At 35.1% G+C, this 19259-nt stretch overlaps 1 protein-coding gene across 2 annotated transcripts in view; it reads right to left on the bottom strand.

Annotated features, from left to right (window-relative positions):
• Positions 1–19259, bottom strand: part of LOC128986957 (mitochondrial coenzyme A transporter SLC25A42) — a 36504-nt gene that overhangs the window by 14222 nt on the left and 3023 nt on the right. Inside the window, exons 2-9 of one of the 2 annotated variants that reach the window (XM_054407587.1) lie at positions 17935–18015; positions 16133–16231; positions 14751–14941; positions 14098–14230; positions 6043–6175; positions 4325–4502; positions 3972–4084; positions 65–538 (exon numbers count right to left, since the gene is read on the bottom strand). In XM_054407587.1, coding sequence (XP_054263562.1) covers positions 525–538; positions 3972–4084; positions 4325–4502; positions 6043–6175; positions 14098–14230; positions 14751–14941; positions 16133–16231; positions 17935–17973 — 900 coding nt within the window. In that variant the 5' untranslated portion in view covers positions 17974–18015 and the 3' untranslated portion in view covers positions 65–524. Of the gene's footprint in view, positions 1–64; positions 539–3971; positions 4085–4324; positions 4503–6042; positions 6176–14097; positions 14231–14750; positions 14942–16132; positions 16232–17934; positions 18016–19259 lie in introns of those variants that run through there. The other variant, XM_054407588.1, reaches the window with a different exon arrangement.

Genomic DNA, 19259 nt, shown 5'->3' with positions numbered 1-19259 from the left:
TTGGCAAATTGTAAAGAGCAGTAAATTGGAGGATTTAGGATGTAATAAAAGAAATAAGTTTGTAAACAGGTTATTTAATAACAATAAAATATGCTAAATAAAAATTTACAAATAACATTTGACATGTACAAAAATACACTTTAGACTGTGCTATAAAAAAACGGCATCACGATAATTAATTTAAAAACAAAATTGTGCTCCATTCTAAGGTTTACCAACAAAACCAGTTAGTTGTGCAGTTTGTTGACATTTTAAGGGAGGCACTAGAAGAATACAAGGCTGAAAAATTAATTCCTTATTGTCATTTCCGAAAACGGAAAACTGATCTCTGTAGGTAATGTAGTTCTAACACTTATAATAGAATACTATTCAGTTTCTGAATGAATACTAAAGATACCAAAGTATTTTAATAGAACATTATTTTATAAAAAATAATATTCTACTGAAACGGTAAGTCCATTGTAAATTGTCTAGCAACTAGCAACCAAAGGTACAAACGGTTCTATCAGTTGTTTTTCTTCTTATCAAGCCTCATCTTCTGAAAAGACAAAATAGACAGGTAGTTTCCTGTTAAACATCCAATAAAAGCTTTTTATTTTATACAATGCATCAAAGAAAGCATATAAGGAGCTATACAAAAGACTGTTAAAGTGTAACTAAGAAAATCCTAAAAATAAAAAGAGTATAATTCTGCATAAAATATATATTGACTATATAGCCTAACTAATTTGACTAGAAACATGAAAATGAATTGGCACCTTTGATTTTCAATAGCCTTAATTTAAACCTTACTTGTCCTACCAAAACCTTCTACGTAAAATACTGTCACCCAAAACTGACACTACTGTATAGTAAACAGACTAAAAATTCTTTCCTGTATAAGGCTACAATAACACACATAGTCACCATGATAAACTCTTAATAGTGAAATGATGAATGCAGTTAAATGATTTTGTTTAAAAAAATAAGGCAAGACCTGTTTGGGAACAATCTCACCATGTTAAGTACAGTAGACTCTCAGTAATCCGGCAGCGGCAGATATAAGACCGTCATACTACCGGAATGTCATCAATGAAAACAAAAACAATTAAAATTCACAAAACACGTCTGCGAAGGTTGTGCAATCGGAAACCGATATTGCCACAATCGGGCATGAGAACAATGACGCTTCCATGACTGCGGAGCGATAATGTCCACACGACTCCGGGAAATGATCATGTTTTTTCCAACGATGACATTTCTATGACCCCGAGAGTTGATGATGATGTCTTCACAGCCGCGAGAGATAATTAGAATTTTGCGCCAACTGCGGAAGACCACACCAGTCAAAAGACGCTGGATTACTGGAGTACCAGAGTGGCGCAGTGCCGAATTATAGAGGGTATACTGTAATTGGTTTTTATCATTTTGAGATTCCACTTAATTGTTCACAACAATTACAATCAATAACCTAGAAACTAAAAACATGATTCATGAATAGTAGAACTCCTCATTTCCGTCAGGTGTGGGACCAAGCTGTGATTGGATCACAAGGTCAGATGATGAAAGCAGCAATAAAAGTTTTACATGAGTAAAAACCTCATTTACAATTAGACAAAATGCATTACTATAAAAACACACTTGGAAAATAAATGGAACACATGTTTTCATTTGAAATACAAATAATCCAGGGACTTGTGTTGAGACTTATTCAGCCTGACGTACAGGCATGGAACAAGACAGTCTCCACAGTCAATTATCCCGAGGTATAGGAGGTTCTACCATACATGGATACAAAAACCATAATGACCAATGTTCAACATTTATCATCTTATTGGTGATGTGTCAAAGCAAATTATCGGATCTCAAATCCACCAAATCTTCCTGCTTCTTAAATGAGGTTTAAAAAACTTCAGTTTAATTTACAAGGGTAAATTGCAACAAAATGTAATCAAGGAAAAAGGTCACACAAGTTTTGGTGTTGGATGATTCAGTTGTGTGAAACGATTTAAGTAATAGAATTGATTTCATATAAAAGTAAACAGCAGTAGGAATAGGAATTAATTTTCACACTTTTTCCTTAGTTATAGGGTACATTACAACAATTTTACTTGGATTGGAGACAAGAGTTTATTGTTTAAGATTCCAAATAAAATTCAAGATTTGAAATTTAATTTGACAATCACTGCACTACATCTTAATAACCAACTTCTAAGCACTAATATTTTTTCTACAAAAACCTCCAACAAATCTCCAATACAGGATAGCTGACAAGGAATATTTTAATAAATCTATTATCAACTTCATATCAATAACTTATGTCCATTTAATGTAGGGGACATATCAGCTTTTGCATCACTATAATGTTATTATTGATCTATTTAACCATTATCTATAATGGTATTTATCTAGAAAGTATTTAAAAACTCACAATAATGTTGTTTCGAGCGTAAAACTGTTACAAACTTAACCAATCACACTATACTGGTTGCTTATTAGGGTTTTTTTTGTTTTGTTTTAAGTAATGCATTTTAACTATCTTAACCTTAGTAGCTTTTTAAATTGTTATTTGTGCAACTAGTGAGCAAAGTGAGCAATTGCCTCACTCGAGAGAAATCCTTACACACGAGCCGTAGGCGAGTGAGAAATGGTTTCTTGAGTGAGGCAATTGCACTTTGCACTCGAGTTGCACATTATATTTTTCCTACAGTTACCATAAAACAAATAAATTTGTAAAGAAACTGGCAAATCAATGAAATGGTGGCTTCCGCCGTGACCGGAAGAGTTGTGAAAAATACAACAGTACAACAGCTGACCAGCTGATTTACAGCCAGTGCTGCCAACGCATTTTGCGCACATACGACCTTGTCTGCAAGTTACGCGCTCACTATTTCGTGCCTTCACATTGCAAATCTGGAGTGAGACAAAGTAATTAGATTGAGACAATGTTAACATTGTCTCACTGATGAATTGGCCACTTTGCTTTCTCAAATCAGTGAGAGAACATGTACATTGTTAGGTAACTGTAGGAAAACTTATATAAACAAGGGAATTCTCCTACAACTCTAGATAATCGAAATACTGCCATAGACTTGAATGGCTTTTAAGCCCCCATACACGGGCGAGCGTGTTCGTGAGCCTATTGGTGGACACGCTCGTGAAAATGCTCGGCGTTTCCAACAGACGGTCAAGCATGCTCACGAACTTGCTTGCCGCCACTGCAAAGTACTCACCTCTCTGGTGCTTTGACAGTCCGACGAGCCAAGCGCCGATCCCAACATGCTCGCCGGTACGAAGGCTTGCAGACCCCTTTGAGCCTCCTTGGCGAGCATGTTCGCTGCCAACACCGTCACGAACATGCTCGCGAACATGTTTGCCCGTTTATGGGGGGCTTAAGTGTGACATTATGTAAACAAAATAGATTCACTATCACATATTCTAGTGCAGACCAAGCTGCTGCTGTTTTTGAATCCCCTTATTATTCATAATGTTTTACATTGACCTCAATTAGTTTTACCTATTTTTTTATATCATCATAATTAACTGAAAATTTAAAACTATTTAAACTAATACCTGAATTTTTCTTAAAACTTTAACTTATAAAATTTGGTATATAGACTTTTTTAATCACAGATTATATCCTTTACAATCTTTGCATTATTTCCACGACCATCAGTCTACAATATATTTGTTATTTATTTGTAGCCGTAGCCTACACATTTAGGTTTAATACACTATTTTGACTATGTTAGCTCTGAAGTGATTACATTTTCTGACTCACTTGTCTTTATACAGTAGACTACATGAAATAGAGCTGTGATTGAGTCGTTTTCATGTATGCCAATACCTCAAAATCAAAATTCAGTACGGTAGTATTCCAATTTCCAACAGAAATGTTTCTGATCCTCTTAATTTGGTTGAATGGAAGAATTGCAATGACATTTATGTGATTCTAATTTCTAAGTTAGCTAGCTTATGTCACAAAAGTTTACCAAATGTCTCCATGGCAAAGTCGTAAGTCGCAAAGCTGGTACCTACAGCTATCGGACCCTTGATCCAGTTCATGCTCAGGCCTTTGAAGAATCCTCCCTTGATGCCTTCCTCCCTAATAACAAACCTGATTAATGATATATAAAAAAAATTCAAAAGGCATTCAAAAAGGCCCAGTTGTTAGCCAATACCTTTTGTAGTATACAGGAAGTCTTGGACTGTAATCTAAGTATTATTAGTTTTAGTTAATTAGCTGAGATATTCAAATCTTTGAAATTACTAACATGATCTTCTGTATTTTTTTTATATTTAATGGTCTGATAAATATTGTCCAATGTCAATAGAAGAAGTTTACCTAAATATGTGACGGAAGGTTTTGGTGATAGTTCTATACTTCTTCTCAGTGCCCACGACAGCGGCTGTCTGCATTCTTCTTCTCACAATGTCCAGAGGATAAGATGTGGTCTGAGCCACCATCCCAGACACACCTCCAGCCAACAGGTTGAACAGACTACTTGGAGCGTGGTTGTTCTCTACAAAACAATAAGAACAGTTTTTTTTTTTTTAGGAAAAAGTACTTACGGAATACTGGATACCCAGCCAACTTACCCAAGAAAAAAGATCCAGGCAGTTGCCAGCACACGAGTTTACAGCACAATTAATTTGATTTTCACCCTTAAAAGGGGGCTTCTTATAGAAAGGTTGTACATTGATACTTGCACAAAAATTCACTCTCTCTCAATTTTCATAAATGCTTATACTTAGTAAATATTAAAGCTGAGGTGCACAAAATCTAAGCTTATTCATCTTAAGTAAAAATATATTAAACATTGAAATACGCTAATCTATCAAGCTTTGTGCAACAATCAACATTGCACCACTTTCGTGTGAAGTAAAAAAAATCTCATTTCATGTATTATTACTATTTTAAATACTAGAAGAACATTGTTTATACAATGTTTATTATTCTTATAATAATAACTAACTTATAATAAGCCTAATAATAACTATTAATTTATTACTTATTACTTTTCTGTGCTGATAATATCACATCCATGACTTTCTCTATTAAATACCTTGGAACAAATTTATTTTTATTTTTGAAAGCTCAATACATTACATTTCTATGTTATTTTCTTGCCAATATGAACTTTGAAATAGAATTTTGCTGAGGTTATTTAAAATTTACTGAACCTAGCATCAAGAAAAACGTTGACATTTGTTATTGTTTCTATTGTTTATACGAGGCATGTTTTTAAGTAAGTACCGCTTTTAAATTTCTCCATTCCAGCGCTGAGATTGGCATTTTTGACATTTGTGCTGTGTATGTGCATCTATTGGCAAGCCTGCGCCGGAAATTCGGCAACAATCGGCTGTGTTTACATCCGGTTTCAAGCATTCGGAATGGCGCCGCCAATTGAGACTGCTGCTGACTGTGAAGTGCACCCTGTAATTAGATTTTTAAATGCTAAAGGTGTGAAAGCCATTGAAATTCATCAACAGGTTAGTGAAGTGTATGGCGAGAACATTATGAGTGACGGAATGGTACGCAAGTGGGTAAGGGCATTTAAAGACGGCCGCACCAACGTTCATGATGAGCAACGCACCAATTCATCAGTAATGACAGATGGACGGCGACCGCCCAGTGTGTTGCTCATCATGAACGTTGGTGCCAATAAAATGCCAATCACAGTGCTGGAACGGAGAAATTTAAAAACGGTACTTACTTAAAAAACTTGCTTCGTACATTCAGAGACTTTCCCTGAATTTTAATCTGTTTAAATTTGTAAGCTACTAGGGATTTATACATAATTTTAAATTTATTTGTGTACACTTGTTTTTTCCATGTGTGGCAAAAAACTCCATTGTCATGAACACTTGAGAATCGGGACTAATATGAACTACTGTGTCAGCAACCGACCTACAAACAGACCACTTTTTGGAAGGTAGTGGGTACTTTCAGCAACATAAGCCATTTAATTATGTTCATACTAATGTTTAAAAATCTCACTACCACTCAAATGTGTTTTACATACATAAATAAGCCATATCATCCAAAGGAAAAAAACAAACCTCTGTACCATCGTTTTAAAGTTCCATAGGTAAAAAAGCTTGTTCCTGCATAAGGTATAACTCCAAGAATGGTTGGAACATAGCCCCTAAACATTGCTTTCAGCCCTTCATCTCGGTGAATCCTTACAAAAACCTGTAATGAAATAATAACAACCATTATTGAAAATGTTGAATAAAAGAATAAAAAAGTGCTTTACTGTTGCTTTTGTTTTTACATTCACAGATACCATGCAGGGTATCAGCCTAACTAAACACTTTAGGCATTGGCCGGAAGAGCCGTTGGCCAGGTTGGCAACACAATTTATTGCTATTTTCGTCGAGCGATGTTCTTCTAGAATGATGCAAAAGTTTTGTTGTCATTGAATATATTAGGTTGTATGTTAAGGGAAAACCAAAAGGCTAAAAAGGAGTTATTTTAAGGGGCTCGACTAGCTTATAAAAAAAAAAAAACCACACTATGATTTAGTCCTACACAAGGACAAAATGTCAGTCCTATCTCTGAGACTTTTTACTACATCTGTGAGCCACTTAACTTACATTTTCTCATCTTAACTAGCTAAATTGTTCATGTTAACTAAAAAAAAAACCTTAAGGTATAGAAAGTAAAGTTTTATAGAGAGTATCTTTGCTTTGCCAGAAAACGCACCCCTTACATTGTTGTCAACACAATATTGAAAATACAATAGCAAAATAGAACACAATTAGGATTTTTTTAACTTAGCATTACTAGTTTTATATTGGATGACATTAACATCATAGTTGTAGGCCTAAATGAAATTAAAGTAATGGAATGAAATGAATGAAATGAATGAAATGAATGAAATGAATGAAATGAATGAAATGAATGAAATGAATGAAATGAATGAAATGAATGAAATGAATGAAATGAATGAAATGAATGAAATGAATGAAAAGAATGAAACGAATGAAATGAATGAACACCAAATGTGGAGTGTAATCCGCTTTTTGAATGTTCAAGAAGGCCCCCTTTTTTAATGAATGCCCATTGAAATTTATAGGCAAATTAAAGCTGTTTATGGTGAAGATGCAACGATTGATCATCATTTAGAAAGTGATGGTACAGTGGAACCTTAATAACAAGTGTCATTTTCTTATCCCCTTGAATTAATTTGACCCCTAATTACATATGTAATTATACACCTTGATAAGAAGTCAACCTTGATAACAAGTCTTGTTTTACAATCCCCTTGAGAGTCTTGTTATCGAGGTTCTACTGTATCATGTTTAACCAAGGAAGGACTAGTGTGCATAATGAAGGTCGGGGCGGGAGCCATCAATAGTCACAGATAAACTAAAGCAAAAGTTGAAGAAACAATTCAGTAAAATTTACGTTTCACTTTGATGACTTTCCACAAATTTCACGATTACTTCTATAGTGACGGATCATCATGGTTACAAGAAAGTGTGTGCTCGGTGGGTGGCTTACATTTTGACGGACGACCATATGGCGAAACGCATAGTGGCAGCCCTTGAATTTTTGACACAATATGACAAAGATGGAGACCAATTTCTTGATCGTATTGTTATGGGAGATGAAACATGGGTTTTGTATAAGACTCCAGAAAACAAGCGTCAGTTAATGAAATGGCATTACACAAATTCGTTCTCAAACCCAAAAAGAAAAACCATTTTTGCAGACTTGCAAAGTCATGGCAACAATTTTTTGGGAGCAAAAGGGATTAATCCATGTGGACTTATACCACGAGGTGCAACAATAAAGTCAAAATCCTTCAACGACTTTGTCACGCCATCCAAATCAAGAGTTGTGGAATGCTGGCAGCTAATTTTTTTTTTATTCATTACCATTCCCAGCATCATGTCTTAGCTTTTAACATGGCAAGAATTCCAAAGACTGGAGTGGGAAATCTTTAGTCATCCTCCATACAGCCCTGACCTAGCACCCGTTTCCAAAATTGAAGGAATTTTTGAGTGGAAACCAGTATGGAAATGAGAATAATTTTAAAGAAGCAGTGATAATATGGCTCAAATCTTTCACGGCTGATGAGTACTTTGGAGGAATAGAGAAACCGATTTCACCGGTTCCACATTACAACAAGTGTCTAGACAACAATGGGGATTACGTAGAAAAGTAGAATAATGTACTGTGGCTGTGTAGATAAAGTTTGGTGTTGATATCTTTTGTTTTTATTTAACCATTGTGCCGATTTTTAAATCAAAAGATTTAAAATCCGCGACAGGCAATGGACAAGTCAGTCCAACATGACGTAACGCGGAAGGATACGAACGAAGACCGGGGAACCGCGTCGTCTGCAAAGCGTCTCGTCGTCCTCGTCACTCGTGGCTCAGTACTCGCGTAGTCAACATGTGAAGTCGCGTTATGTCGCTGGTGTAGGACGAATTTATTAATATCTTAACTCGTAGCTCGGAAATTAGCGTTCGGGCGGAAATTGTACGTGCATCAAACGATCGCAATTGTCAAAATTTCGCCGAATTGCATTTGGGGGTGTGTTTTATTAGTATTAAGTCGAGAAAGTTGAGATGCCGGATTGATTGTTCGCGTTCGTGATGAAAATTCGTACATGCATCATATCGATAGCAAATGTCAGTTTCTAGCGAATAGCGGGTCGTCGTGAAGGTATTTTCAATTGAATCATTTAACGCCAGCTCGAAAAAACAAGAATTAATAAGTCCTACACCAGAAAAAACCGTGTCGTGATATTCCGCTCGGTCAGACAAAAGTCAAAATTACCACGAGTCAGTTTTTAAATGTTCGGTACGCGTGAATCTTCGTCGGAATGAATGTTAATGTGTCGACATGTGTACGTAAGTAAATGTTTGTGTTATTTGTGTTTTAGTATTAAAATAGTCTTGCCAATCTGCCACATTTTTTCACATGTACCACTCGTTTTACAAGTTATGAATCATGTTTTGTTTGGTCTGAGATTTTCATGTTTCATTTGGTCTACTTAGAGCACATGGTCACGATTCAGGATAAAATGTTTTATTAAATTTGGTCATGTCATACAAAGAATTTAAGTTATAATAGTGAACCTAGTCAAATGAAAATTATTTATTAAATTGAATTGAAATGGTATATTAATTTAAAGAGCAATGTTTATCTGTGATATTATTATTTTTGTATTCTATGTAAAGTCAGATTCTATCATCATCAGTATTATTATTTAAAACGTTTGAATTTCATGTGTAGAATAATTTTTGAACAGTATTACATTTTTTAATAGTGAGAGTTTGATTGTGTAACGTAAATGGGGGTAACAGAGTGCTCGGTCGAAGGCTAGGGTTGATAAAGGGTCATGAGGATAGACTCCCATTAAATTCATAAATATTAAATACTAAATAAAAATTATCAAATAATCGACTCAGCAGTCGATTGGCCCCGTTGCACTGATCAGCAAGGAGTGATGTAGATCACAAACCTACATAATAGTCCCTGTTTGATTAAATTGTAAACTGGCCAGTTTGATAATTACGAACATCTTTGGGGAGTCTGGTGATCCAAAACAAATAAATAAAATTATCAAGGCTAGGTCATCCCGAGACTTTGTAGTTTCAAAATGTGGCAAACCACCAAAGCTTACAATCAACTCTCTCACTCTCTCACTCTCTCTCAAACCGTTAATTATTGTGCACAAAATGTAACTGCATTATTTATGTTTAATTTGTATCACAGCTCAATTCTGATTCATTATACAGTGTTTTTACAAAAATCCATCTTATCATTATCCTGTGTTTCAGCTGTTAGTATCATTAGTATAAAACTGGTAAAGTAAAAAGGTAAATGGCTTAACTGGAAGAGGTATACAAAGTATTCACAATGAGTGTTGATGATCACATTTTGTAAATATATTTTGACAGTGCAATTTTTATAAGCTCAGTTCATAATGTTTAATGTTAAATTGGTGAATTCATGAGCAATCGGCTTAACCGAATCCAGTATATATAAATATCTTGAAGCCATACTTTGATATATATTTCCTGAACAAACAGTTTCACAAATATTTTCAATCAATATTTCAATATTATTATTTGCAATTTTACAGTTTTACAGAGTATCAATTCATATCACAATCTTTCATCAGAACAGCACATTTAAATTCATGGAGTGTTCAAATAGACACATCTATTAGTTTTAAGAAGTGTTAGAATTAAGCTGAAGAAGGTGTGAAGGAGGACAACATATCAGACCTCTCACGGTCCATAAATCGGACTTCTGGGATATTTAATTACAGGGCCCACACTTAACATCTTTATTTCCACTGCGCAGCTCTGTGATTGTAATGTCCTCAGTAGTTCAATTAAAATTAAATTAAATTCATTAAAACCCCACCAGGGGGCAACTTTTTGTTATACTCACACCTGTATGAAATACCTAAATTGTATTACATATAGGTGAGAGGTGATTTTGCTTGATGGAATGATCAATTAAGTATAGAGTATATTTTGAATATAAGTGAAGAATTTCTTTTTTTCTTTACAAAAAGCGATAGCACTAATTTGAGAGGTCTGGTAACAAGGAAGCAGATTGGCATTACTACCAAGGCAGGTTGGCATTGATAAGGGTATCAGTTGTTATCTCTAAGGCAATTATCCACATTGATATTTCTGTGTTTGTTTACTTGTTTATTTATTTGTGTCATATTCGTACAGAGATTATTTATATTTATATTTACATTTATATTTACATGTGCAATAGTTTTCAATTTTGAGTAAATAGAGTCAAACTGAGGTCAATTGTTTTAAACATTTTCATAATCACATATTTTGAGAAACAATGAATCATCTGAGTCATGTTATGTAACCACTGTGAGCGACATGAAGGCTGGCCAACAGAGGTCACGTTCCAGCTGTGGTGGGGCGAGAGTAGAACCTACCCGCACAGACAGGCAGACATCGGGCCGTTCACTACAACAATGTCCCCCGCCCCCGCCCACTCCATCGGCAACAGCTGACTGTCGACTGCGCTACGGGTCAATGAACTGATTGTTGACATCTACTCAACGCTGAATGCTAGATAATTCTACAGTGTGTTAAGCGTGCGCGTTTACACCATTCAAATTGTTGATGGATTGATGCAGTTTTGGTTTATGACACAATGTGTCAGTTGACAACAAATTTTTATTTCTCAAATACCGACCTCAAAGCAAATTTTTATTATTGTTAAAGTTTCAGAGTTTATATTTTTGTTATTCAAATTTCAAATGTTTATGTGTAAAATTGTTTCGTGTTAAATGTATTAAATGTAAATCAATGGGAAAATGAACAAAAAAATGTGTCGTATGAATGAAGCGTCTGTTGCCACGTCAAGCGTCGTCGCGCCGGGTCGAAATTGTCCCGGGATGGAAAAGGCCTTCGTGCGGACCTGAAGGTCGCTCGGGCCAATTTTTTTGGCAGGGGAGATTTCTGTGCCGATTTTTAAATCAAAAGATTTAAAATCCGCGACAGGCAATGGACAAGTCAGTCCAACATGACGTAACGCGGAAGGATACGAACGAAGACCGGGGAACCGCGTCGTCTGCAAAGCGTCTCGTCGTCCTCGTCACTCGTGGCTCAGTACTCGCGTAGTCAACATGTGAAGTCGCGTTATGTCGCTGGTGTAGGACGAATTTATTAATATCTTAACTCGTAGCTCGGAAATTAGCGTTCGGGCGGAAATTGTACGTGCATCAAACGATCGCAATTGTCAAAATTTCGCCGAATTGCATTTGGGGGTGTGTTTTATTAGTATTAAGTCGAGAAAGTTGAGATGCCGGATTGATTGTTCGCGTTCGTGATGAAAATTCGTACATGCATCATATCGATAGCAAATGTCAGTTTCTAGCGAATAGCGGGTCGTCGTGAAGGTATTTTCAATTGAATCATTTAACGCCAGCTCGAAAAAACAAGAATTAATAAGTCCTACACCAGAAAAAACCGTGTCGTGATATTCCGCTCGGTCAGACAAAAGTCAAAATTACCACGAGTCAGTTTTTAAATGTTCGGTACGCGTGAATCTTCGTCGGAATGAATGTTAATGTGTCGACATGTGTACGTAAGTAAATGTTTGTGTTATTTGTGTTTTAGTATTAAAATAGTCTTGCCAATCTGCCACATTTTTTCACATGTACCACTCGTTTTACAAGTTATGAATCATGTTTTGTTTGGTCTGAGATTTTCATGTTTCATTTGGTCTACTTAGAGCACATGGTCACGATTCAGGATAAAATGTTTTATTAAATTTGGTCATGTCATACAAAGAATTTAAGTTATAATAGTGAACCTAGTCAAATGAAAATTATTTATTAAATTGAATTGAAATGGTATATTAATTTAAAGAGCAATGTTTATCTGTGATATTATTATTTTTGTATTCTATGTAAAGTCAGATTCTATCATCATCAGTATTATTATTTAAAACGTTTGAATTTCATGTGTAGAATAATTTTTGAACAGTATTACATTTTTTAATAGTGAGAGTTTGATTGTGTAACGTAAATGGGGGTAACAGAGTGCTCGGTCGAAGGCTAGGGTTGATAAAGGGTCATGAGGATAGACTCCCATTAAATTCATAAATATTAAATACTAAATAAAAATTATCAAATAATCGACTCAGCAGTCGATTGGCCCCGTTGCACTGATCAGCAAGGAGTGATGTAGATCACAAACCTACATAATAGTCCCTGTTTGATTAAATTGTAAACTGGCCAGTTTGATAATTACGAACATCTTTGGGGAGTCTGGTGATCCAAAACAAATAAATAAAATTATCAAGGCTAGGTCATCCCGAGACTTTGTAGTTTCAAAATGTGGCAAACCACCAAAGCTTACAATCAACTCTCTCACTCTCTCTCAAACCGTTAATTATTGTGCACAAAATGTAACTGCATTATTTATGTTTAATTTGTATCACAGCTCAATTCTGATTCATTATACAGTGTTTTTACAAAAATCCATCTTATCATTATCCTGTGTTTCAGCTGTTAGTATCATTAGTATAAAACTGGTAAAGTAAAAAGGTAAATGGCTTAACTGGAAGAGGTATACAAAGTATTCACAATGAGTGTTGATGATCACATTTTGTAAATATATTTTGACAGTGCAATTTTTATAAGCTCAGTTCATAATGTTTAATGTTAAATTGGTGAATTCATGAGCAATCGGCTTAACCGAATCCAGTATATATAAATATCTTGAAGCCATACTTTGATATATATTTCCTGAACAAACAGTTTCACAAATATTTTCAATCAATATTTCAATATTATTATTTGCAATTTTACAGTTTTACAGAGTATCAATTCATATCACAATCTTTCATCAGAACAGCACATTTAAATTCATGGAGTGTTCAAATAGACACATCTATTAGTTTTAAGAAGTGTTAGAATTAAGCTGAAGAAGGTGTGAAGGAGGACAACATATCAGACCTCTCACGGTCCATAAATCGGACTTCTGGGATATTTAATTACAGGGCCCACACTTAACATCTTTATTTCCACTGCGCAGCTCTGTGATTGTAATGTCCTCAGTAGTTCAATTAAAATTAAATTAAATTCATTAAAACCCCACCAGGGGGCAACTTTTTGTTATACTCACACCTGTATGAAATACCTAAATTGTATTACATATAGGTGAGAGGTGATTTTGCTTGATGGAATGATCAATTAAGTAAAGAGTTTTATTTTTCTTTACAAAAAGAATATAGGAAATATTCTTTTTATTTTTTCTTTACACCATGCTAAAACGTTCTTTTACTTTCTGGACGACCCTTGAATTTCTTATTTTTTCAAAACGGAAAATGTCCAACATACTTGTTTTATTGATTCTTGTTAAAAGGGTTTTCACTGTCATCATGGGGCCATTCTAAATTTGCACACAATCACTTCAATCTACATAACACTAAACAAAAATAATGTAATTTCCAGTTTGATGTGAATCTCAGGTTTTTCAAATGAGAAACAATAAGTTTAGCTTGGGGGAGGTTGTTGTTTCCCATTTAGACCACACTAAATCATTAGTTACTAATGTTGAACAGAATTTTCATTGTGGCATTTGCTATTCAGGGGTTGTGTTTACCTGTTTGAGTGAAGAGTACTGATGTTTTTGAGTGATAGCCATTCTAGCTCTGGCCAGGTCCAGAGGGTAGGTGAGGGATTGAGAAGTGACTCCAGCCAGTGAGCCTGCCAGATACCTTTTCTTGGGGTCATCTCTGCAGTGATAGTAACATAAATGATAAGTTAATACTGAATGTAATTCCATCAACATTTCAATGACCAATAAATCTTAAGTTTTAAGTAACTGAAAGTAAATTAACGGTAGCTAAAGTAAATGAACGGTAAGATGAGCTTTTTGAAGTGATCAAGGCTTTTCTAGCTTTTGATACCGTATATACACAAAACTAGAACTAGTGATAAAAGCAATATACTGAGAAAGTACAATTACCAACTTAATAGTTCTACTATTAAGTTGGTAATTGCACTTTGGATCTTTGCACAAACAATATTTTAGTTAAATAAAGTATTTTTGGCTGAAATGATGTGTCTGAATAATGCAGCAGCTGTAAGCAAATAACAGTAAAATATCTAAGATTAAAGGAATTTGTTAATCATAATACATAAAACAAATAGATCAGATAAAAACGAGAAAGCTATTCTAGACATCAAAAGTGTATAATTATTTATAAAAGTTGCTAAAAATGCTACATAAAATTATATCTACAAAAAACATACTGCTGATGATTGTGATCTACTCCAAGAAAGCGCTTCCATTGTTCATGAGCAGTAAACTGTATTGCAGCATACGGAATGATTCTGGCCATTGTTGCACTGTTTCCTCTCCACAAACTCAGCACTCCTTCTGTCTTGTAGGAGTTTATCAAAAAATTCAAAGCTCCTCTCATTGTATATGGGGTGTTTGAGATCTGTGAAACACATTAATTCTTCTAAATCCATTTTAAAGACAAAGTTGGACTAAAAGTGGGATAGAACGCAATAATGATTGTACAAACGAGGTACAGTGGACTCATTTTAAGAGAAAAAAAATTAACTTACTAAAAGAATCTGACATAATTAGCTTGATTAGCATGATTGAAATTTTGTTTGGGTAAGGCATTAATTTTTTAAATTACTAAATACCAACAATAAATTACAAGAGATTCAATTTTTATAAGTGAAAAAAAAAATAAACACCCCAAGGTCGATGTCATCAAGTAGGCATCGACTAACCTACGCTCTTAACCCCTAGTTTGGTCTGGTTTTGTCCCAGGCCTGCCTCGCGGGCTTGTACATGATTTTGTCAATATAAATGTTTCTGTATGTGTGAAAAGTATTTTTGACGACAGCTAGTGCAAGAAGATATATTTGACAATTGACAACTGAAGAGAAAGATTTAAAAATGGTGTTTAACCCCGAAACTATAGTCCTCCCCAACAATATAGGACTGATTGACGACAGGTTAGTAACTCCATTTTATGTCAATAAATCAATCCTGGAAGCAAATTATGTATAAATGTATAAAAAAAAGATAAACTTCAGCAAACTGTAAGCAAAGCATCAACTACTACTGAACTGATTTGCATTAACTAACTTTAACCTCCAGTTGTACAGTGCCTAGAACCCAACCCAACAGTCCAATTGTATTATTGCAACAAGTTACCTAAACTGACTATCCAACCAAGCTAGGATCCAACAGAAGGAAGTAAAAGATTTTGAGAATTTTCTTATCTTGGCAAACATTAGGGATTAGAACAAACAAATTGATATGCTAAACCTAAATTGTACTTATCTATCTCATACAAGTACCCAACCATAACATGCACAGAACACCTAACTTCTACAGAAACAAACTCGTTTAGAGTAATGTCAGCATAAACTCAAAGACTGTGTTAGGGAGCGTATTTTCTGGCAGGCTTTAAGTCGTTATTTATATTTTATTTTTATTGGGCATATAAATATATAAAAACTGCGCCCTTAAAATACTGTGTAGGCTAAACATGGAAAAGTCATATTTTAACTTCACATGGTTCATTTACAACGGACATTTATAAGAAACTAGTAAATCTCAATAATTAAACAATTCCTTTTTATATGTCAACTATAGGTAATTTACTTACCTGAAAGTTGATCTTGGTTCTATCTAGGGGTGCAATTGTGGTTTTGGCTACGGCGCCAGCTGTAGCTCCAGCGACAAGAGACAACCAAAAAGGCTTTTCCTATAAACAATCAAATAACTTTTAAATATCATAGGAAGTTTTAAATATGTTGTATAAGGGTTTTCTAATATGCACTTTTCTTGTTGTTCAATATGAGAAAATGTGTGCAAGAGATTTAATATTAAATATTCTTTTTTATTCATCATTCTCCAACTGGGTCCAATGATAATTGGAATGTTCAATATTCATGGCAACATTGATGTAAATTGTGGAACTAAGTTAAAAGAATTATAAATGTAATCATAACAGCATAGACAAATAGAATAAATATAGACTGTCAAAGGAAGGTTCCGGCGTTCACCGCTAGGAGTGCCGCAAAGTTATGGCGCACACCGCTGCAGGCGAGGAGCGCAGGAGCCGTATGCGACCAGCAGACGCTGCAGCGGTGTGCGCCTTAACTACACAGGAAACCTAGAGGTGGACGTCAGAACTTATGCTAACCACAGCACAGCTGACAGTCTATATTTTATTCTACTTGTCTACGATAAAAGTCAGTACTGATTTCAAAGCCGAGTTTAAAGTAAATACATAGGCCTACAAGAAATATAAAAAAAAGAAAATTTAAGGATGTTCCTATGGTTTAATAGTAGTTTACGCAACGATTGCGTAAAGATAGTGTTAACGACACGAGTAGAAAATTTAAGGTACGAGTCTTGGCGAGTGCCTTAAAAACTTCTACGAGTGTCGTTAACACTATTTATGCGAGTTGCGTACACCACTTTACCTACGATGGTGTTTTAATTACTAAAAATCACTACTCATAACTTCTAAAAGAGGTTATGTTTTTGTTTATAGCCTCTAATTGCCACTGACAGTGATGCAACGAAACATTGTATCAAATACTAATTGCACCAATCAACAATTAAATTGGCCTGAACAGCTGATTAGTTGAATTTAGAATCTTTACAATTTTGCTTCTCCTCTCTCAATCCTTGAACCTCATTGGTCCGTTACCCGTGTTGTTATGAGTAAAACTATGCTGTTATGAAAGTAAACAATGCTGTTATGAGATACTTTTCAATTCTAAGAACTGTACTGAAACGGCTACTTTAAAAAACAATCATAGGTAAATTGATTTCAACATATTATTAGGTATAAAGTATTAGAACTAGAACCATGGGTTGTTTAATATGTTTCAACATTATTTGAAACCAATTAGGGCTAATATGTTTATTTTTCACTAGCTGCATTGCCTGTGCTTTACGGAGAGGACGCGCTTCAAGAGAATATTGTAGGTCTTTAGATATGTTGTATAAAATATCCAGAGTTTATTTATTTTAGAAAGTTAGGGTTTCGATTTAAAATCTGGCGACAACTGGAACATATGGGGATGGAATGTCTCGTTGTATCAATAGTCAAAGATGTTAGTATAGTAGGATAATATTTTGGGGGAGAGGAGGATAATCTATTGGACATATACCTACATCTCGATATCCATCAGTGGCTACACCATACAAACAAAGACTAAGTTTTAAATTGAAATTGTATTAAAATACAGTAGAACCTTGATAACAAGACTCTCATGGGGATTGTAAAATAAGAATTGTTATCAAGGTTGACTTCTTATCGAGGTTTGTAATAACATGTGATTAGGGGTTAAAATAATTTTAAGGGGATTTGAAAATGACATGTTATCAAGGGCGACTTGTTATCGAGGGTCTTCTTAAATCAAGGTTCCACTGTATAACTTAAACAGCATTTACCTTCACAGTATCCCTCCCTTTGTTTTGATTAACCTCCATGCTCTCCCATCGGTTAGGAGTTGAAAGAAACCAATTATTTTACTGGAAAAAGGAAAAAAGTCAAATCTTCTATAGGCTTACTCTAATTAAGGATTGTTCTTTAACTATGACTTAAACTGGAAATAGACACGACCTTGGTCTAATATTCCAATTCCAAATCCTCCAGGTATTTTAATTTGTTTGTCACAGTTTTGTCTTAAGTTGATTTAAAAAAGGCAAATTAGTCCAAATTTTTTGGGAACTTGCCTTTAAGTCTCATACATACAGGTTATTCTGCAATATTCTCTATCCAAAGTATAATAAAAATGTGTTAGCCTCAGGCTATTTGTAGCTGGTAGCTTAACAGTAGGTAGTGTTACTGTACTCAAAACTGATAGGTACCTAGGTCCTACCTACATCATGTGTATGGTTCAAGGCATCGATCTCTATAGTTACAACTGGACCGCACGCTTTGAGCTGGGTTCTCGGTTTGGCCGCTCGGCTTCACTTAATCGTAAATTAAACTGTTGCTCTTACACATCAGCTACACATGTCTCTTTTTTCATTACCATGTTCACACGTACAAAAGACACTATAACTCTGTCACCGTTAGGTGGTCGGACTGATACTGGCCTAGTTCTAAACATTACAGTGTGCAATCCAGTCGCACTTATAGTGGTCGATGAGCAATGATGGATTTAATTATTTTAAAGTATTCATGAGCACCTCATTTTTAAGTTAGAAATCAAATAAAATCTTAATGATAAAAGACATCCAAGCCCACTTTCAAATTTTGTTACCTTTTAAAGTGTGTGATTGGTACAGTAGACTCCTTTTATCCGGACACCTTTTAACCGGACATCAGTTTAACTGGACTACACTTGGCAGAAATGACATCTCTTTAACCAGACAATTTTCATCAGCACATTGGTTTAACCAGACTAGATCGGCAGGAAGTGGGCAGTACTGAAACGACTGTTCTCGTGGGAAAGATTTGAGACCAGTGATCACGTGTCTAAATACAATGCTCTCCTAAATTTAAGTCGAATATCACAGTAAATAGTCCGTTTTAACGAGTTTTTGGGGACATCGGTAGAGGAAATCTACTGTACTTCGGTATTATCTGGAGGCCACCCTTATACAGCGTGCTGTGGCGGTTATGTTAGGTTGGGTTATCATAAATATGTTTGTAAGACTTTCCTCGTTTCGTTATGAATCGAACGATACTAGATGAGTCATACTTTTGCACGCCAAATCCCCTCCAAGTAGTCCCAGGTCAGGTTGTTGACCGGAGCGCACGCATCACC

This window comes from Macrosteles quadrilineatus, unplaced genomic scaffold (assembly GCF_028750875.1).
Source record: "Macrosteles quadrilineatus isolate MER2022 unplaced genomic scaffold, UCM_ALF_1.0 Scaffold_2__2_contigs__length_208266976, whole genome shotgun sequence".
In the NCBI taxonomy this organism is placed as follows: Eukaryota; Metazoa; Arthropoda; class Insecta; order Hemiptera; family Cicadellidae; genus Macrosteles; species Macrosteles quadrilineatus.
This window is presented reverse-complemented; position numbering and strand designations above follow the sequence as displayed.